Source organism: Rana temporaria, chromosome 4, assembly GCF_905171775.1.
Source record: "Rana temporaria chromosome 4, aRanTem1.1, whole genome shotgun sequence".
Lineage (NCBI taxonomy): Eukaryota > Metazoa > Chordata > Amphibia > Anura > Ranidae > Rana > Rana temporaria.
The window spans coordinates 210,424,317-210,446,578 of NC_053492.1; the positions used below are offsets into that span (position 1 = coordinate 210,424,317).

General features: G+C 42.5%; 2 protein-coding genes across 2 annotated transcripts in view; both read right to left on the reverse strand.

Annotated features, from left to right (window-relative positions):
- CSMD1 (CUB and Sushi multiple domains 1) overlaps positions 1 to 22,262 on the reverse strand; it is an 833,985-nt gene that overhangs the window by 39,771 nt on the left and 771,952 nt on the right. Inside the window, exon 58 of the mRNA XM_040349812.1 lies at positions 21,550 to 21,661. Coding sequence (XP_040205746.1) covers positions 21,550 to 21,661 — 112 coding nt within the window. The remainder of the gene's footprint in view (positions 1 to 21,549; positions 21,662 to 22,262) is intronic.
- Positions 395 to 3,119, reverse strand: LOC120936965. Its single transcript, XM_040349810.1, has 4 exons — positions 2,627 to 3,119; positions 1,627 to 1,795; positions 1,190 to 1,307; positions 395 to 1,106 (listed from the first exon to the last, which is right to left on the reverse strand). The coding sequence occupies exons 1-4, from the start codon at positions 2,808 to 2,810 to the stop codon at positions 459 to 461; spliced, it is 1,119 nt and encodes a 372-aa protein (XP_040205744.1). The 5' UTR covers positions 2,811 to 3,119; the 3' UTR covers positions 395 to 458.

A 22,262-nucleotide genomic window follows, 5' to 3' on the forward strand; every position in this document is an offset into this window, starting at 1 on the left:
CTGACAAGCGTATGCTATGCTTTTTTGAGTACTTAGCATATGCTTGCCTTAAGGCAGAGGGCAAAGGCCAAGCTTACTCCCGTCTGAAGGCAGAGGGCAAAGGAGTCCTTTGCTCTCTGCATCTTGGCAAGCGTATGCTAGCCCTTTTTCAGTCCTTTGCCCTCTGCCTTCAGGCGTGAGTATGCTCAGCCCAAAAAGGGCTAGCATACGCCCGTCTGAAGGCAGAGGGCAAAGGAGTCCTTTGCTCTCTGCATCTTGGCAAGCGTATGCTAGCCCTTTTTCAGTCCTTTGCCCTCTGCCTTCAGGCGGGAGTATGCTCAGCCCAAAAAGGGCTAGCATACGCCCGTCTGAAGGCAGAGGGCAAAGGAGTGCTATTTTGCATCATATAAAAGACAATTGAACACTTTTATTTACAGGTCAAAAACTATGTTTATTTGAAAAAATAAAAAAAAAATCAATTAGAGATGGTGATAGGTGGCGGTGGAGACTTGATCTCCATGGGGATGTGTGGATTCAGGACGGGGTAGGAATTGGGCCTGGCGCTCATTCCAATAATCCTGCTGGTGGCGGGGTGCAGGATACGGGGATGGAAAATGGGAGGAGGTGGCAGGTGTGAAATCACCAGATTGGGACTGCGATGGGGTGGGTTGTTGTTGTCTCTGGTGAGTGGGATGATATAGAGAGGGGGATGGTAGCACTGCTGAGGTGCCAGAGGCCATTGGGGGAGGAAAAGAAGCATTGCATAGATCGCCTATAGGTGGCGGCCTACCAGTTAGTTTGCAAAAGCGAAATTCTCGCGTTACTGCATATATGCGATCCATGCAAAGCTTCTCTTCTTCTCCCCCAATGTCCTCCAGGATGGGGTAGAGGCTGCGGCAGAAGGTGGTGCGAGGATTGTTGGGGTCCAAAAACGTATCTACATTGCGCCTCTCCTGCCGCACTTCCTTCAGCAGTGTTACCAAATCTTCATCCCCCTCAGTATTAGAGGCTCCCCTCGGCTGACGTCCACGCCCACGGCCACGACCACGACCACGGACACCACCACGACCCCTCGGTTCAGCAGCCTCCCGACTACCAGTCGTGACCACATCCATTGGCCTGGAATCCTGCAAAATTACACGAAAATTTATAATTGACATGTACATGGACAGACCGACAAAGAGATAGACAGGCAGACATAAGCAGTTACCTCATCTGGGCATTCACTTGCATCCAGATTCGGTGACTCGTTTACTTCGCCTCCTATGGGGCTGTTTGATTGTTGGAGGGAATCTCCTGCAACCTCCCTTTCAATATTTGAGGTTGTCCTGCAGATAATACAAAATGTATAAACATAATCAATAGCCATGGAGAATACCACCTGAAAAGCAATGTACATTAGAGCTGCACGATTCTGGCTAAAATGAGAATCAAATTTGTTTGGATTAGAAGATGGATCATGATTCTCATGGTGTAAAATCATCTTTCACATAAAAAAAAAAAAAAAAAAAAAGGGATTAACTTGACTATTTTTTTTCTCATTGAAAAAAAAAATATTTTCGCTGGATTTGAAAGACCGCTGGGCAAATACAGTGACATACAATATTGTACATAGGCAAATCTATAAAAAAAAAAAAGAAAACTTACGGTCTGCTGCTATTTCTCATATTTTCCCGCAGAAACATGAGCTCTCTGTGGTAGATGTGAGGTTTCTTCACAGGGGCTGGTGCTCCACTTTTGGATGCCCTGTCCTCATCGGTGATGTCCCTACGGACTCGATCTCGTAGGGACTTCCACCTACGATGCAATGTTTTAACTAAAAAAAGAAAAAAAATTTTTTTTAGGCAATCATCATTTACAATAACCACGGGGTACCAGGGCCGATGCAGGGTGCCATGCTGGGGCCGCTGCGGGGTACAGGGGCCGATGCAGGGTGCCATGCTGGGGCCGCTGCGGGGTACCGGGGCCGATGCAGGGTGCCATGCTGGGGCCGCTGCGGGGTACAGGGGCCGATGCAGGGTGCCATGCTGGGGCCGCTGCGGGGTACCGGGGCCGATGCAGGGTGCCATGCTGGGGCCGCTGCGGGGTACCGGGGCCGATGCGGGGTGCCTGGACCGATGCGGGGTGCTGTGCCGGGGCCGCTGCGGGGTACCGGGGCCGATGCAGGGTGCCATGCTGGGGCCGCTGCGGGGTACAGGGGCCGATGCAGGGTGCCATGCTGGGGCCGCTGCGGGGTACCGGGGCCGATGCAGGGTGCCATGCTGGGGCCGCTGCGGGGTACCGGGGCCGATGTGGGGTGCCTGGACCGATGCGGGGTGCTGTGCCGGGGACGATGCGGGGTACCGGGGCCGATGCAGGGTGCCATGCTGGGGCCGCTGCGGGGTACCGGGGCCGATGCAGGGTGCCATGCTGGGGCCGCTGCGGGGTACCGGGGCCGATGCAGGGTGCCATGCTGGGGCCGCTGCGGGGTACCGGGGCCGATGTGGGGTGCCTGGACCGATGCGGGGTGCTGTGCCGGGGACGATGCGGGGTACCGGGGCTGATGCGGGGTGCCTGGACCGATGCGGGGTGCTGTGCCGTGGACAATGCAAGGTGCGGTGGCAAGTGGTTAAACTACAGATTATGCATTCAAGTAAAATAAACTTACATATCTCTTTTCTCTCACTGGTATCTTCAATGTCTTCCCAACCAGGGCAGAGAGCTGCGCAGATGTCTTCCCATAAAGACACTGTCTTCACATGGTCTCCATGAAGGGGATGTGCAACATCCCATAATTCTGGATGTGCCTGGACTGCAGTGATTAAGGAGAGCTGGGACACTGCATTTGCCATCTTCTCTGTTCTCTCTTTCTCTCTCCACAAAGCACACGGCTGTGCAAAGCACTCCTGGGTAATTAAGTGTCCACACAGGAATTTCCTGTGTTTACAGATGCTGCAGTGACCAATGACATTTTAGCTGGGAAAAGTCTGGAGCTCAGAAAAGCCGCAGTAGCGTTTGTGCGCGTTTGCGCGCGTTTTTAAACGTCGGACGTTTTTACAGCTCTGTTTTAGGAGCCACAGAACGCGCTGGTCCCGCGTTTTTTTTACAGCTCAAAAACGCCTATGCCATTTGCAGCTCAAAAACGCCTATGTGGGTATGAAGCCATAGAATAACATGGACAGGCGTTTTTAAGCTGTAAAAAACGCTCAAAAACGAGGCTGTAAAAACGCCAGTGGAAATGAGGCCTTAGAAGACAATCATATGACTTTGTTTATAAACAAAGGAATGCGATTACCATGGTAGTTCTGATACCATATGTCTTTGTTGTGAAACAAAGCTCTCTGGTTCCTCCTGTATTGTAACTGCACTGTCTGCCCTCACATTGTAAAGCTCTGCTCAAATTGTTGGCACTATATAAATCCTGTATAATAATAATGTGATAAGCATTGTGATCATGGGCTTTGTTTATTAACAAAAGCCATTGATCACCATGTCAGGCTTGTCAGCTCTGACTTAAAGGGGTTGTAAAGGTACAATCTTTTTTTCCTAAATAGCTTCCTTTACCTTAGTGCAGTCCTCCTTCACTTACCTCATCCTTCCATTTTGCTTTTAAATGTCCTTATTTCTTTTGAGAAATCCTCACTTCCTGTTCTTCTGTCTGTAACTCCACACAGTAATTCAAGGCTTTCTCCCTGGTGTGGAGTATCGTGCTCGCCCCCTCCCTTGGACTACAGGAGAGTCAGGACGCTCTCTACGTTGCAGATAGAGAAATGAGCTGTGTGTTAGTGGGCATCCTGACTCTCCTGTAATCCAAGGGAGGGGGCGAGCACAACACTCCACACCAGGGAGAAAGCCTCGCATTACTGTGTGGAGTTACAGATAGAAGAACAGAAAGTGAGGATTTCTCAGAAGAAATAAGGATTGTACCTTTACAACCCCTTTCATAATCACATGGCTTTGCTGATACACATGTCATATCAGTATCATAACTTTATTTATCAACAAAGCCATGCCACACAAGTAGCTGGTCTGATGTAGTTTTTATTACTAAATAAAAAGTCATGTCACACAGTGCAGGATCTGACATGGCTTTGTTTTTAACCAATTATTAGTTGACTTATGTTGGATTTGTAATAAATAATCTATGTTGATGTATTGAATATATAGAAAGCATTCTCTGAACAAGGCCATGGATAAACAGGTACGGTAATTTTACAAATCATCTAAAAATTTAAAAGTGAATTGGAAAGTAAAGGTATGATGATGTTGCATGTATCAGAAAAAGTAATAGGCTGAAATTGTCAGTTTTTCTTAGTATTATTTTATATTATTAGGTTACATTGTAAATTGGAGAATTGTGTCTTTTTTAATAAAAACATGCATTTTCTCTAGCAGTGTTTTTTTTTTTTTTTTATAAAGAATGATCTTTAAACAAATAAAATCCACAAGGCAAGTGTAGCACATTAAAGGGTCTCACAGAAAGGTACATAGTTCATCTATAACCACCATTACAATGAAACTGTCAAATAATGAATGTCTTTAATATAAAAATACAAAGACCTGTAAAAGACTTACAAATTTGAGCATAAGGCAATAGGGAGAAAAAAAAATGCTAAGATTTTCAATAAAATTCATACTCTGAAAGGAATGTCCAGGGGGGTCACTAAAGTGACATAAAATAAACACTAGAAAACCAAGCCTAATTCCAAAGGGAAAACAAATAAACATAAAATGAACACTTGGAGGTCAAAGAACAGAAAATTGCATTTCATTAATGAGCTCAAGGGGAAACCTCTCTTGCTGCTATCACTGGTATTTAGGAGAAACAGATCTGAAAACAGAAACAATGCAAGACTTTCACCATACACCTTTATAAAGGCACATTATTTTATAAATGTAATAATGTACTTGTTATTTAAGTTCACAGAATTCCACAATGTTTTTAGACCTAATTTTGAGCTTTTTAGCTGGCTTATCACTAAGAAAGGAATATGAAAACCTGAGAGACTCTAAAACAGAATTGTTGAATACTCTACTAAACGTTAGCAAGGATTGGATCAGGAGATTTACTGAGAGATTTTAGATTCACATACATTTATGGAGACATATGTTTAGGAATCTAGGCAATATTGATTGATAAATTGTGGAATAATCTACAGAATGGGCAAATGTTTGTGCATTTATTCAGCAGAAGCAAAGAAAATCACAATTTGTTGGTTTGCCTTGCAATAAAAAAGTATCATTACAAGATGCATCCTATTCATGAGCTCACAGTGGACTTATATCTCCCTCATCTCACTCAAGCATGAACATTTGATGCACTGGTTCCTTATTGAACATTCCCCTATGGCAACAGTTATTTTTCTTTTAAGATAAATAAATAAATAAGAATGAAAGAAAGAATTCTCATGACAGTAGGAAGTTGCAATCTGAAGCATCTATTGAACAACTGTATATGAATCAATGACTCTGGAAACCAGAGTGGGAACCTTGAGGGTCAAACTTCTTGTAAAGAGCCAGACCTGTTCCCTGACCTTAAACTGAGGTGGTGCATGGGATGGAAGGTAATCGGCAAGTTGTTTTTTAAGTGGGAGAGCTGTAAAGCAAATAAACAGATCTTAGGATGGGAGCCCTAGACAAAGTAGAAAGGAGAGATATCTGTGCAGTGCCGGTGACTTGTCGGTATGGTTCCTCTATTGAGATGGTTCCTGTAAAGACTGCGCAGGCGCAATCCTTGCCGACGGAAATCTCTGAACCTTGGCCGGCATCCAGGCTCATTCCTTAACATCCCCATGGATTGGAGGATGTTAAAAAAAGAGCCAGGAGGCCGAGAGAGCGTAGCGAGCCATCCGAGCAAAGCGAGGACATGAGGTAGACTGGCCACTTACCTCAAATTCCACGTCGCCCTGGAGGTTCGGTGATTTCCGTCGGCAAGGATTGCGCCTGTGCAGTCCTTACAGGAACCATCTCGTCAGATCACCGGCCCAAGACATTGTGCCTCCTTTCCCAGTAAACGCCTCATATGAAGAAAAGCAGCGTCGGGTGGAGCTAAGCACTCTGACATCATTACACACCAGCTGGTCAGGCGTGAGCTGAGACACTGGGAGTTTGTTTTTAGATTGTGTTCTTTTAACTTTTTTGGATGTCAGCATCCTGCTCATTTCATAAAGGGCAAGTGTTTTCATACCGCACCATGAAGTTATTTATTTTTCTTACCACCATACCTATTGCTTATTGAACACCCCCTCTGCTGTCCTGAGAGGAAATGGTGTATGCACACCAAGGATTCCAGTGATTTAACCTTTTTTCCTGGGAAGACAACCAAAGGCTGTCAGCTGCTGGGGATTGATCTTCATGCTTTGGAGCCAGACGAACCGTCCTGTGTGTGCTGAGCTGATTTGACCTCTGTAATGGGGGTCCATCTGTTTCGGTAAGCAGCCACTTATCTACCTTATGTGAAAGAAGCATCTAGTTGTGAAGATTTACAGTTCTGTTACCTTGCCTGTTTGAATGAAAATCTACAACCTATTTGTCATAGTATTAGACCTTCTGCGGACTTCATTTGTTTGCTTTTTTGGTTTTATTTATTTGTGGTTTTATTTTTATCTATATGGACTCTTGAGGTCTTTATAAGACCATTTGGTGTATTTTATGGACTTTAAATGATCTTTTATCACTAGTGCTGAAGGTTTATTGCAATAACATTGCTGTTTGTTCCTTCCAATCACTTTCACCTAATTTCTTGGAATTAATTTATATATTTATTTCTTTATATATCACATCAATCTAATTCATTTTTGTGTGTCACATTAGTCACTGAGATATGCGACTTTCAGGTTGCGCATTAATATATATTCCTTTTCACATTCTTTATTAGTTTACTATTCTAACTAAACCACTTAATTGCAGCACCTTCCATTTATTCATTCCCTTTTTGATTTAACCCTTGCCTTTGATCAAGTCATACGTGAGGTTTTGTGTGACATATTTTTTGCACCTGGTAGCACACTTTCTTTGGGATAGCATGGATCAACTCCACTTACAAAACATTGTGCTGCCTGGGACCAAGAATGAAATGCTGCCCCTCCCCCCCCCAAAAAAAACCCACGCCCACCAAAGCGCCTTGAGGCGATTAAGTTCGCATTTTTTGCGCTATACAAGTTACTTACTCACTCAAAAGGCCCCCACATTCATTATTTTGGATCATGATAACTAAAGGGGACACGTCATGTCTCTATATATGTATATAGGAGTATAAAGAGGACCTGTCATGGCTCTATACATGTGTAAATGAGTGTAAAAGGACGTGTTATGGCTCTATACATGTGTATAGGAGTGTAGAAGGACATGTCATGGCTCTATACATGTATATAGAAATATAAAAAGAGGACCGATCATGGCGGTCTACATGTATATAGGAGTATAAAGAGGACCTGTCATGGCTCTATACATGTATATAAGAGTATATAGAGGACCTGCCATGGCTCTATACATGTATAAAGGAGTATAACGAGGACCTGTCATGGCTCTATACATGTATAAAGAGGACCTGCCATGGCTCTATACATGTATAAAGGAGTATAACGAGGGCCTGTCATTGTTCTATACATGTACGTAGGAGTATAAAGAGAACCTTAATGGCTCTATACATGTATATAGAGGACCTGTCATGACTCTTTACATGTAAAGGAATATAAAGAGGACCTTTCATGGCTCTATATATGTATAAAGGAGTATAACGAGGGCCTGTCATGGCTCTATAGATGTATAAAGAGGGACTGTCATGGCTCTATACATGTGTAAAGAGGACCTGTTATAGCTCTATACATGCATATAGGCATATAAAAGGACCTGTCAGGGCTCTATACATGTAACCAGGAGTATAAAGGTGCATTGCCGGCGGTCACAATGACTTTTGCGAAAACTAATCAATGTACGCTAATTGTGGTTTTTTTTGGTACCAAAAATATGTAGAAGAATACATATTGGCCTAAACTGATGAAGACATTTTCTTTTATACATTTTTTGGATATGTATTATAGCAAAAAGTTAAAAAAATATACATATTTTTTTAATTGTCGTTGTTTTGTTGTTTATAGCACAAAAAAATAAAAACCGCAGAGGTTATCAAATATCACCAAAAGAAAGCTCTATTTGTGGGGAAAAAGGACATAAATTTTATTTGGGTACAGTGTCAGACCTTGCAATAGTCAGTTTAAGCGACACAGTGTCGTATTGCAAAAAATGGCCTGGTCATTAAGTGGGAAAATCCTTTTGGTCCTTAAGTGGTTAATCAGGGCTGGGCAAGGCAAGTCCCTCTCAGGCTCTCATGTCACAGGTTGCGGATTGTGACCTGCACACGTTGCGGTTTGTCACTTGCCACATGTTGCGTATGGTCACTTACGTTACCTGCCACACATTGCGGGTTGTCATTTGCCACATGCCACACGTAGCAGTTTGTCACTTGCCACGTCACCTGCCACACGCTGTGGATTGCCACTTGCCACAATGTCAGCTGCCACACGCTGCGGATTACCGACATTTGCTACAACGTCACCTGCTACACATTGAGGATTGTCACCTGCCACACGTTGCGGATTGTCACACGTTGCGGATGGTCACTTACATCACCTGCCACAGGTTGCTGATTGTCACTTGCCACACGTTGCGGATGGTCACTTACGTCACCTGCCACACGTTGCGGTTGTCATTTGCCACATCACATGCCACATGTTGCGGATTGTCATTTGCCACATCACCTGCCACACGCTGCGGATTGCCACAACGTCACCTGCCACACGTTGCGGATTGGCACTTGCAAAGACGTCACCTGCCACACGTTGCGGATAGTCACGTGCCACATCACTTGCCACACATTGCGGATTGTCACTTGCCACCTGCCACATTGCGGATTGCCACCTGCCACACGTTGAGGATTGCCACCTGCCACGCGTTGCGGATTGCCACCTGCCACACATTACGGGAACGCCACCTGCCACACGCAGCAGTTTGTCACTTGCCACGTCACCTGCCACACACTGCGGATTGCCACTTGCTACAACGTCACCTGCTACACGTTGTGGATTGTCACTTGCCACACGTTGCGGATTGTCACTTGCCACAAGTTGCGTATGGTCACTTACGTTACCTGCCAAACTTTGCGGATTGTCACACGTTGCGGATGGTCACTTACGTCACCTGCCACACATTGCCGATTGTCACTTGCCACATATTGCGGATGGTCACTTACATCACCTGCCACACGTTGTGGGTTGCCATTTGCCACATCACATGCCACATCACATGCCACATGTTGCAGGTTGTCACTTGCCACGTCACCTGCCACACTCTGTGGATTGCCACAACGTCACCTGCCACACGTTGCGGATGGTCATGTGCCACATCACTTGCCACACGTTGCCGATTGTCACTTGCCACCTGCCACACATTGCGGATTGCCATCTGCCACACGTTGCGGATTGCCACCTGCCATGCGTTGCGGATTGGTCATGACATCACCTGCCACACATTGCCGATTGTCACTTGTAAAGACTTCACCTGCCACACGTTGCGGATTGGTCACATGCCACATCACTTGCCACACGTTGCGGATTGTCACTTGCCATCTGCCACACGTTGCGGATTGCCATGACATCACCTGCCACACGTTGTGGGTTGTCACTTTCTGTGTTCCAGAATAAAGGCAGGCAGCAGAGAGATGTTGTAATCTCTATGCTGCCTGCAGCTGCACAGTGAGGACAGAACTGCGGTGATGCAGGGCGGGCGGTGAGAGATGACATCATCTCTCTGCTCCCCTGCCGCTCACATGCTGACTGCTCCCCCCTTTTAAGTGTTCTGCCCGCCCGCTCCTGTGTCCTGTGACAGCAGCATTTCCTGCTACACCGGGCTCCTCACAGGCAGCGGCGCCTGCCCAGGTCACTCGCTAACTGCTTCCCCCCGCCACTTTGAGTGTTCTGCCTGCCTGCTCCTGTGTCACCACTAAAAGAAGCGGCACCAGGCAGCGACGCCGGGCTCCTCGCAGGCAGCGGGACCTGCCCGCTCACTCGCTGACTGCTCCCCCCCTCTGCTAATGTCCTCACAGGCAGCGGAGCAGGCAGAACGGGCTGGCTGGCGGGCATCAGTATGCCGCCCCCCTAAAAGTGCCGCCTGGTACTTATGGTACCACCCGGTCCCATCATAGTGACGGCCGTGTCCCTGTGCAAAACTGAGGCCAGCTGTTATAGGCAAACTCCGCCCAGGGCAAGGCTGTAGGCCATTCAATTTGTTTGTCTGAAACAAAGCAGTGGAGATATGTCTCCAGTATCTGATTCATCCACTCAGTCCATTAGTTTGGGGGTGGTGAGCAGAAGAAAAGGACAGGCTGGTGCTAATCAGGGTTCACAATGCTTTCCAAAATGTAAGTACCAACAAACAGTATACCTTTGTCTGAGACAATGTTCTGGGCTATGTTATGGAATTTTTCCAATATGAATAAGGATGTCAGCAATTTAGAAGAGGGAAGTTCTGCAAGTGGAATGAAAAGTGCCATTTTAATAAAGCTGTCTATAGTGACCCAGATGACAGTGTGTCCTATTGAGAAAGGAATATCCACAATTAAGTCCATAGCTAGATACAGTTGTGCTCATAAGTTTACATTTCTTGGCCATTTTTTTGAGAATATGAATGATAACATAAAAAACTTTTCTTTCACTCATGGTTACTGTTTGGCTGAAGACATTTATTATCAATCAACGGTGTTTACTCTTTTTAAAACATAATGGCAACAGAAACTACCCAAATGACCCTGATCAAAAGTTTACATACCACAGTTCTTAATACCGTGTTTTACACTCTTTAACATCAATGACAGCTTAAAGTCTTTTGTGGTATTTGTGGATGAGGCTCTTTATCTTCTCAGATGGTAAAGCTGCCCATTCCTCTTGGCAAAAAGCCTCCAGTTCCAGTAAATTCTTGGGCTGTCTTGCATGAACTGCAGATCTCTCCAGAGTGGCTCAATGATATTGAGGTCAGGAGACTGAGATGGCCACTCCAGAACCTTTAGCTTATTCTGCTGTAGCCAATGACAGGTCGACTTGGCCTTGTGTTTTGGATGATTGTAATGTTAGAATGTCCAAGTACATACCATGCGCAGCTTCCTGGCTGATGAATGCAAATGTTCCTCCAGTATTTTTTGATAACATACTGCATTCATCTTGCCAACAATTTTGACCAAATTTCCTGTGCCTTTGTAGCTCACACATCCCCAAAACATCAGCGATCTACCTCCGCGTTTCACAGTGAAAATGGTGTACCTTTCATGATAGGCCTTGTTGACTCCTCTCCAAATGTAGCGTTTATGATTGTTGCCAAAAATCTAAATTTTGGTCTCACCACTCCAAATGACTTTGTGCCAGAAGGTTTAAGGCTTGTCTCTGTGCTGTTTGGCGTATTGTAAGCAGGATACTTTGTTGCATTTGTGTATTAATGGCTTTCTTCTGGCGACTCGACCATGCAGCCCATCTTTCTTCAAAGGGAAGGGGGTGAGAGGGAGCTTGCCGGAAAAAGGAAGAAAGAGAGCCAATGGGGGCTGCAGTAGAATTTGCCCCTTCCCCAGGCTGGCTTATTTGAATTGTAAGCTAACAGGAGAAGGTGCTGGAAGCTGGAGCATGTGGGAGAGAGAAGAAAGGGCCTAGCCTGAAAAGGGGGACAGCATTCAAGGGGCAGACCAATTCCAGGCTCAGCCCTTGCCAGCAATTATTCATGTGAGTTTTTGTTTTTTTACTTAGTCTAAAGGGCAGAGAAGCAGCTTCTGACAGAATAGAGAGAACAGGTTTCTACAGTGTGAGAAACACAGGGTTAACAGCAGGGGGACCATAGAACAAGATCTTTTTTTTTTCAATGCTGCATTGTAACACCAGCAAGGCTTTAGGTAACAATCCACAGCGGGGCATAACACAGATTTCTTTCTGTTAGCAGATTTCATGTTTCTTACAGAGACTCTGACAGGGAGAAAAGAATGCAGTATGTCTGTCCATCCATCCATCTTAACCTCTGCTCACTTTATTTTTATATAAACATTGCTGGTATCACAGTACAAGATGAATTGATTGTTCTTTATCTGTTTCCCTCACTGTACAAAGGAGGCTGGGTTTTTTCACGCAGCTTGCATGAGCCCATTCAGTATAATTGGAGTTACATTTCCTCCATCAAGGTATCCAGACAACCCAGGAGCAATGTACGGTCTGTCACTGACATCAATGGCTGTACACTGCTGCACCTGTGTGCAGCGATGCAATCATTAACATGAGTACATCAGCATACAGCCATTCATGTCAAGGCTGTACACTGCACCTAGGCTGCCTGCCTGCTGCAATTACAATGGAATGGATCAGCCACCTCTGTCTGTGTGCAATCCTTCATTCTGCTTTTTTTATCAGCATTACATTAAAATGACAACAATATAAAAGCAGTGCTGTGCTGCTAACACAAGTCTATTTGAAGTATAAAATAAAGAATAATAATGTGAGGTGTCACCTAATCACAAAAACACCAGCAGCAAAAAATAACACCAATATTGAGCTACTACACTGTGCTGTAAGTGATAGATGAGAACTAAAAGTTATTAAAATCCCTATGATCAAAACTGTATACTGTGTAATAAACACACTACTGACCTGCTAACACAGTGTTCATGTATAACATAAATAATAATATAAATATTGAATATATTTATGCCCCACAGTGTGCATGGGTTATATATGGATAATCACAGAGAAAGTCCAAAAACAAGTCCAAAGAAAATACTCCAAATAGATAGTCATCTACACAAGTGTAGAAGAATGTCCCACTTCACTCAAATAAGCTTTAAGTCATATGTATGCACCTGTGGATCCTGAAGCAATCACAATCATGCATCTTTGCCCCAACAGAGTGTGTGCTCACCTTCCAATTAGACCTACATAAACTATAGATCTAAATGCACTTGAGACAGACAATTATATAGATCCCTCCAGAGTGGGTCACCAGATGAGGGGGTGCAAAATACTTGGCTTGCCCCAGGTGCGGACAACCCATGCTATGCAACAGTCCATTTCCACAAAAAAAAGCTACTGGTACTAGGTAGCCCCCAGGACTTCTCTCTGCATTGCCTCCTTTATGTAAAATACAATCCTGCCTGCCCCCTGCTTTCCTATTAGAAACTGATCAAACAGAGGTCATGTGATAACTAGTGATACTATGGATGTGCTAACGGTTCTGATTTGGATTTGGATTTGGAGGGAAACCTCATGCCAAAATGTAAAAGAAACAGTGTGGGGTCCCCCCCAGAATCCATAGCAGACCCTTATCTGGTCATGCAGCCTAACAGGTTAGGAAAGGGGTGGACGAGCGAGCCCCCCTCCTGAACCATACCAGGCCACATGCCCTCAACATGGGAGGGTGGGTCTCTTCCCGACAAACCCTTGGCTGTGGTTGTTGGGGGCTGGGGGTGGGGGGCTTATTGCATGTGAACAAAACGTACCATAAAAGGCCCAGACTGGAACTAGTTAAACTCACTGTTCTGTAATTTTCCTATTCTACTATCTTTCTTATGTGTAGGTACAATATTAGAAATGTCTCAGTCATGGGGAACGTCTCCTGTTGGTCTCCGCAGTGGATTAGCCGCGAGATCGCCGTTATCGGTGGCGGGAGAGGGGCCCCCCTCCCGCCGCTCTCCCGCGCCCTCCGCCGCTTACCGGAGCCGTCGGTAGCGGCGGAGGAGATCGGGTGCGTTCGGCTGCTGACTGGGGACGAGACTGAAGGAAAAATCTCCTTCGCCCGTCCCCATAGCTCTGCTGAGCGGAAGTGACGTCAAAACGTCAGTCCCGCCCAGCCTCTTAAAGAAACATTTTTTTTTTGTCATTTGAAAAAATGACACTTTCAATTTTTTATTTTTTTCTTGTATTTTAGTCTAATTATGAGATCTGAGGTCTTTTTGACCCCAGATCTCATATTTAAGAGGACCTGTCATGCTTTTTTCTATTACAAGGGATGTTTACATTCCTTATAATAGGAATAAAAGTGATCAATTTTTTTTTTCAGTGTAAAAAGTAATAAAATAAATAAAAATAAATAAGAAAACAAAAAAAAAATGTTTTTAAAGCGCCCCGTCCCGACGAGCTTGCATATGAGTAGCGCCCGCATATGAAAGCGGTGTTCAAATCACACAAGTGAGGTATCGCCGCGATCGTTAGAGCGAGAGCAATAATTCTAGCCCTAGAGCTACTCTGTAGCTCAAAAATTGCAACCTATAGAATTTTTTAAACGTCGCCTATCGACGGGGTAAAAGGGTAAAAGTTTGACGCCATGCCACGAGCGGGCGCAATTTTTAAGCGTGACATGTTGGATATCATTTTACTCGGCGTAACATTATCTTTCACAATATATAAAAAAATTGGGCCAAATTTATTGTTGTCTTATTTTTTAATTCAAAAAAATGAATTTTTTCCAAAAAAAGTGCGCTTGTAAGACCGCTGCGCAAATACGGTGTGACAAAAAGTATTGCAATGACCACTATTTTATTCTATAGGGTGTTAGAAAAAAATATATATAATGTTTGGGGGTTTTAAGTAATTTTCTAGCAGAAAAAATGGTTTTAGTCTTGCAAACACCAAATCTGAAAAACACCTAAGGTCTGGAAGTGGTTAAAGGAATATTACATTTTTTGTCTGTCACTTTAAGCATTATTAAAGTCACTGCTCCTGAAAAAAATGCCATATTAAAAACTTTTTTAGCATTGATACATGTCCCCTGGGGAAGTACCCAAGTCTCCATAAACTTTTTTTTTTTTTTTTTTTTTTTTATAAGAATATAGCAGTACAAAATATAGATACAAAAGTCACAAAGGACAATATACTTAATACTCAATATTGATTGCCAGGTATAATCTATTGTCATACCATATCAATGTTGCTTTATTTCTATTGGCCAGCAGAGTAAAAATAACAAGGATGCAAATAAACTTTTAAACAGATGAACAAACATTGGGTCTGACAGGGAATGTGCCAAAGATATACTAATATCAATATTAACTAGTTATAAGCCATGCATTCCAGACGGCCTCTAGATTTTCAAAGTTTGTTCTGGTACCACGCTCGGTGACCAAAAGTTTCTCGAAAGATTTGTTGGTATGTACTAGCTCAATAACTTCTGAGGGGTTTGGTGAGCGGTTGGACTTCCAGCCTCTCATAATAAGTAATTTAGCTGCTGGTAAAATATGAGTAACAATAACGTGACTGTCCTAAGGACATTTCTCTATTCCTAGATTTAAAATCACTAAGGTTGAATAATGATGCCCATAATGTCAGAGATAACACTGAACATTTTATTTAAAAAAATAGTAATATGCTTACACTCCCAAAATGTGTGCATAATATGACCTATAGAGACACAATTTCTCCAACACTGAGAAGGTTGGGATGGAAAAACAATTTAAATTCTGTAGGGCGTGAGGTACCAAAGCAGAGCTATTTTCTGCATTAATTACCAATGATTAACACAATAAGAGGCTTTGTAGATTGTTTTAAATGCATAATGCCATTGAGACAATGTGTAATGCCCTGTACACACGATCGATTATCTGATGGAATCTAATCCGATGGATTTTTTCGTCGGATATCCGATGAAGCTGACTTTCATCAGTCTTGCCTACACACCATCAGTCAAAAATCCGACCGTGTCCAACGCGGTGACGTAAAACACTACGATGTGTTGAGAAAAATAAAGTTCAATGCTTCCGAGCATGCGTCGACTTGATTCTGAGCATGCGTGGATTTTTCTCCAATGGAGTTCCACACAGACGATCGTTTTTTTTTCTATCAGTTTTTTATCCATAGGAACATTTTAAAACATATTTTATTTTTTTTCACTGATGGAAAACAAACCGATGTCCACACACAATCGGTTTGTCCGATGAAAATGGTCCATTGGTATATTTCATCAGACAAACCGATCATGTGTACAGGGCTTTAGAGTTGTTTAAATCAAGTTCTCATTTAGAGTAAGAGGAGGATTTAAAAAAAAGGTAAGTTTGTCTTGGAGTAAATTATAGAATAGGGGTACACCTTTACGAGGGGTGGGAAATGTAAAATTGTCAAAGGGAAGCATGGATGGAGACATGGAATGTAGTATATGTGCTATGCGGAGGTATTTATAAAAGTCTGATTGGAGGATCTGATACTAGTTGTGCTAAAGGTTTTATATTAGTCACCCCATATAAGTCGGATACATATATTATGCCTAAGGTACTCCATTTCTCTAAAGAAACATCTGGAAGTAGGCATTCTAATGTGGAACTGGGCATTGGAATGTGCACTGCTGAATAAACCTCAATATAAACTCATATATCATTCTTTCCACATCTACTATTTCAAGAGTGTTAGCGTCTGAATCCACATAAACCTTCCTTCCCCATGAAAATAGGTCAAAATAGATTCTCAAAGCAGATATATATTTCTGCATGCCTCCCTTTACAATATTTCCTGTATTATTGCAAATGTCAATGCACCACTTCCATACTCACCTAATGTACTTAATTGATTTATTCAGTCCTTGTATACATGATGTTCCCACAGTGCATATTGATGATTTCAATAATGTATTAGATCTGAATCTTAATATACAGTTGTGCTCAAACATTTGCATACCCTTGGAGAACTGGTAACATCCCAGATAGCAAGGATAGCTTGCCATCATGTCTCCTGTATTTTTCCTGAGATTACTTGTGAGTTTTTCTTTGTACCCCAAACAATTCTTCTGGCTGTTGTGTCTGCAAACTTTCTTGGTCTGCCTGACTATGGCTTGGTATCAAGAGATCCCTAAACGTTCCACTTCTTAAAGAGGAGTTCCAGCCACCTGTGAAAAAAAACAAGCTGTCAGCAGCTACAAAAACTGTAGCTGCTGCCTTAAAAAACAGCGACTCACCTGTCCCACGATCCAGTGGTGTGGTCGCCCCAGTCGGTCTTACCCGCTGTCTTCAGTCCCCAGCACCGGCATCTGCAGTATGGGCACCTGGCTGTGACAGCTTGTGGCTTCACAGTCAGGTACTCACTGCGCTTGCACTAAATCATGCTGCGCATCATAAGTGGTGAATGCATTCTTCTGTGCCCTGTCAGGGGGGAGGGAAGAAGTATAACTCCCATTTCTGAGCGCTGGGGCACTCGTAACAGAAGCAGATACCTGTTAAAATTGAGTACCCGCTCCCCACCTGCTCCTCAAAAGTGTCAATTGTGCAAGAGTAGTTCCCCTTTTAGGTGAAGCTCCACTTTAATAAGTGATTAAACAGTACTGATTGGCATATTTAAGGCTTTGGATGTCTTTTTATATTCTTTTTCATCTTTATAAAGTTCTGCTTCCTTAAATGCAGGTCTCTTGAAAACTATGTTCTGCTCCCCATTACTCAGTATCTAGTTATCATTATGGTTTAAAAAGGAGCCAAACAACTATGTGATTATAAATGGCTTCATATTATCAATATCCTTAAAAAACACACAGATTTTTAGCATGATCAGTCATATTTTCAATATCAATGCCAAACTTTTATGATTTCTGTCAGGGTACGCAAACTTTTGAGCAAAACTGTATTCTCTAATGATAATGCTAAATAAACCATTCATGCTACTGCCTTAGCCAAAATAGTCTCTGAATTGGGCCTGATAGATCTGTGGAGGCTGTACCACCCTGCAGAGCCATGTACTCATGCTTTTCTAAGATGCACATGTCCCTATCCAGAATTGACTTTGCTCTGGTTAGTGAAATAGTTGCTCTGGATGTCCATGATTATACTCTGTTGTCTAGGGGCCTCTCTGATCACTGTGCCTTGTTGGTGTCAAATAGTTTGGAAAATCTATTGAATAATACAGGCTTACATCTTAATCCTTAGGCCTGTAAGCCTGTACACACGGTCGGTCCAAACTGATGAAAATGGACTGAAGGACCTTTTCATCGGTCCAAACTGATCGTGTGTGGGCCCCATCAGTCAGTTATCCTTCGGTCAAAAATTTTAGAACTTGCTTTAAAATTGAACCGATGGACGCCTAACCGATAGGTCAAAACCGATGGTTAGTATGCAAAAGCATCGGTTAAAAACCTGCGCATGTTCAGAATCAAGACAACGCATGCTTGGAAGCATTGAACTTCATTTTTCTCTGCACGTCATTGTGTTTTACGTCACCGCGTTGGACTCGATCGTTTTATTAACTGATGGTGTGTAGGCACATCAGACCATCAGTCAGCTTCATCGGTTAACCGATGACAACGGTCCTTCGGAACATTCTCATCGGATGGACCGATCGTGTGTCCTCAGTCCTATTCAATATGATAGCTAAATTAAAATGTTCAAACAGCTGCACTGATCAATTGACTATGGCCTGGGATGCTCCTAAAATGTTCTTGTGAGGATTACTTATTAAGGAGATTTCCCCAACTAAAACAAACTTCATCAGGCAGACTCTCAAGCAGAAAAATAATATATATCAAATCCTAACCCCAAGCACACTTGATGCAATTCCAAGATATGCTCAGAACTGCATTGCAGCTAAGGTCAGGCTAGAGAGGCCTCTTTACTCATTACAAATACTTTTTATAAGGGGAGCAGAGAGGCCATTTGCTGGCACAAATTGTTAGGACCCAAAGAGATTACACTTTTGTAGGGCTCAAATTCAGTAATAGTGAAAATATATATACTGTATTACCATGAACATCTTGGCAGAGTTGTGTACTTTTTACCACCAACTTTACACTTCATAAAGCTGACCTATTAAAAACTATACTTACTTCTACAGCTAGGAGGGCAATCATGTCACATATTTATCTCAGTTTTCTTTACTTACAAGTGACATCTAATTCTCTTTCCTGCAAACTTAAATGGGAACAAACTGTGGGTGAAATATCTGCACAATGGAATACTATTCTTCAACATGTCCTCCTTGTTTCTCTTTCTACTTCAAGGAGATTTACACAATTTATATTGCATAGGGCTTACAAGAGCCTTTAATGGATGTGCAGATTTATATTCAGATTTCACCTTGTGTGCTAGATGTAGCAGAGATACAGGCGATTTAAAGCACATTTTGGTGCTTCCCAGCACTATTTTGGTATTGGCAGTACATTAAAGTGGTTCTAAATACTGAAGGTTTTTTACTTAAACGCATTTTATGTATGAATGTAAAAAACCTTCTGTGTGGAGTGCCCCCCCCCATCAATTTCCTGAGCCTCATCTCGATCCAGCGATGTGCACAAGATCAGCTGCTCTCCTGGCTCTCTGCCTCCTTTTTGGCTCAGACACAGTAACAGGAGCCATTGGATCCTGCTGCTGTCACTCACAGCCAGTGAGGAGGGACTGGGTGTGAGTCCTGTGCTGTGTGTGAATGGATATACAGAGTGGGACTCAGGAGCGAGCACACACGATTGTCCCCATAGCAAGAGGCTTGCTATGGGGGCACTCAACATGGGTAGGAGCCCAGATCACCAGTTGGGGACCCCGAGAAAAGAAGAAATGGGACTGCTCTGTGCAAAATCATTGCATAGAGCAGGCAAGTATGGTGTGTTTTGTTATTTAAAAAAAAATACCTTAAGTGTCACTTTTAATACTGTCTATAGCACACACATTCATAATACCCTCTTAATTGTTTTGGGATTTGGGGATTAATCTTACATTATTTTGTTCTTAGCCAGGAAACTCCTTGCTAGGAAGTGGTTATCATCCTCACTCCAATGTGGGTAAAAGAGGGCAATACTTTTCTTAGATCAGAGAAGTTTACTTACCAACAGCGGGTTGTCACCAATTTGAAAAATGTGGTCAGAATGGTTTGATACACCTGGAGTGGCACTGATGGCTGTTGTGCATGATCTATTACAATGTGAATGTTCTACTTAAGCTATGTTAATTCTGTGAACTAGTATGTGCCAAGAAGGAGAAATAGCGCTCAGTAATGGTATATGATTCTTTAATTAGTGGGTTGAGGTTTAAAATAATGTTCTCTTTTCTTGGAACATCCCTATAGAAATTTGAAACACCTAAATGTCCTGCAGGGTTGACCACATTGAAAGAGTCATAAGTAATATCACTATCAACAGTAAAAGCAAAGTAATAATGCCCCCCCCCCCCCCATGCTTTTCCCTCTTTCTTCTTCTTTTTTGTTCTTTTCTTTGTACTTGTTTTGGTTCGATTTTATATTGTATGTATATAAATTGTTGAAAAGCAAATAAGTGCCGGTTCACACAGGGGCAACACGACTTCCAGCGTGACTTTGCGAGACGACTTCAGCGTGACTTGGAGCGACTTACAACGTGACTTCAAGTCGCCTCCACGACTTTGCCAGTGGCCAATCAAACAATAATCAGCTCTGTGGGAGGGAGGGGTTTTCCTGAGAAAACTATTTTCTCTTCCTGTAAAGTTGCTTCAGTTAAGACTGTGATCTGACTTTGGAGGCAACTTCCATTGAAATCATTAAAAACAAGTAGCCTAGAAGTTGCCTTGAAGTAGTACAGGAACCTTTTCTGAAGTCGGAGCTTCAGTAGTGTACATTAAGACGGCTCTCATTCCCTTCAATGGAATTTCTCATGTAGCACGACTTGGGGCGACTTAGTCGCTGTAGTGTGAACCGCCACTTACAAATCCTATCTAAGAAAAAGAAGGCTATCTTTAAATATGTGAGATTGATGAATATGTGAGATTGATGAATCCACCAGGAACCGTAGGCTGTTTCTACCAAACTGCATATCATTGTCATTGCTTTGAAATGTAGAAGGCAAAAAGGTTAATCTTCTAAAAGCTTGGTGGATAAAGTATCTTCTGCTAGTTTAAAACAATCACAAGGTATGGTATAATGTTCTGTTTCAAATTCCCATTGTTCCTGTTTGTGTCCCTCTACCATGACTGTAGAAGATAAGTGTGCCAATCCAGTATGGGAAAAATACTTCAGGGGCTTTATCTCTTTGTATGGACAACATAAAGGTCATAAAAATATGCTGAGCAAGACTAGACAGGTAATCAGACTATTAACTTAAAAGTCAGCTTCTTTGCAACATGTGCTTCTGGTTATTAAAGACTTTACAGCTTGCTATTGCTAAAAAAAAAGTCAATAGGAACCCTGGCTTGTCCTTGACAAAGGAGTAAAAATAATTAATTAAGAAGATTTTCATCTGAATAGAAGTTTGAAGGGAACATTGGTTGATGGGCAACTAAACCCTTTGTAAATCTGCCAAAAATTGTCATTAAAAAAATGTTGTATAAAAGTTTTCAAAAGTGAAAGAAATATATAAAAACATAAAGCCTTTCTTTTTTAAGTATTTGTCAACATATTCTAAAACTGACATTACCAGAAGTGAACAGTTAAAATTATCTCTCCGTATAACTATTAATTTTTAATTGGCTGTTTTGTAGACTTCTGGGATTAATGGATTTTTTTTCATTCACTCTTTTACTCCTTTATATTACATATCTGTGTTTGCATTTTTAGGTTTCTTTTAAGTTAGGTAATGCTATCAGAACAGGAAATGCATTTCAGTAAAGAGGCGATAATTTAAACTGATCCAAGGGCTAGTGGTACTTACGGATGCATTCTGGCTGAGTTCCACTCCACGTTAAATTAGCTAGACAATTACGTGTAGTGGAGCCTTGAATATGGTAGCCTTTGCGACATCTAAAGACGACAGTACTCCCAATCTTCAAAAAAACAAAAATATCAGAAATATGTCAGGAGTCTTAAAATGAAGTAAGTGAAGATAGCTATTTAAATGATAATGAGGCACATAAATGAAAATGCATTTTTTTTTCATAAGACAAAATGTACGTCCAAGCACTATTCCTTTCCTCTTTAGAAGAAAGTACTGAAGGAAAAAAAAGATGAGAAAAGATAAGCAAGTCATTGTAATTGGAAAAAAAAAGTATAAATATAAATACGTATATATTATTTTTACATATGCAGGTTAAATGCTACTTTATTCTAATCACGAATATCTGTTCAATTTGCAGTGCAAAGGTAAAGAATACATCTATTCAGAATGAAACCATATATTACATAATACAAAACATTCCCAGAATAACTGCAGAAGTTTGAACAATGAAAACAATACTACAATTTCTTTGGCTAGAGCACATTTGGGCATAGGTCTATCCATCAATTTTTTTGCAATGTGATATGTAGATTGTAACCCCGCCATGCTCCCCAGTAATGTTGCTAACTGTGAGCAGCTGGGGCAAGTGACCTTCATCTTTTTGACTGTGCCCCAGTTCCAGGCATTATTTATTTTCACATCCTGGCCCC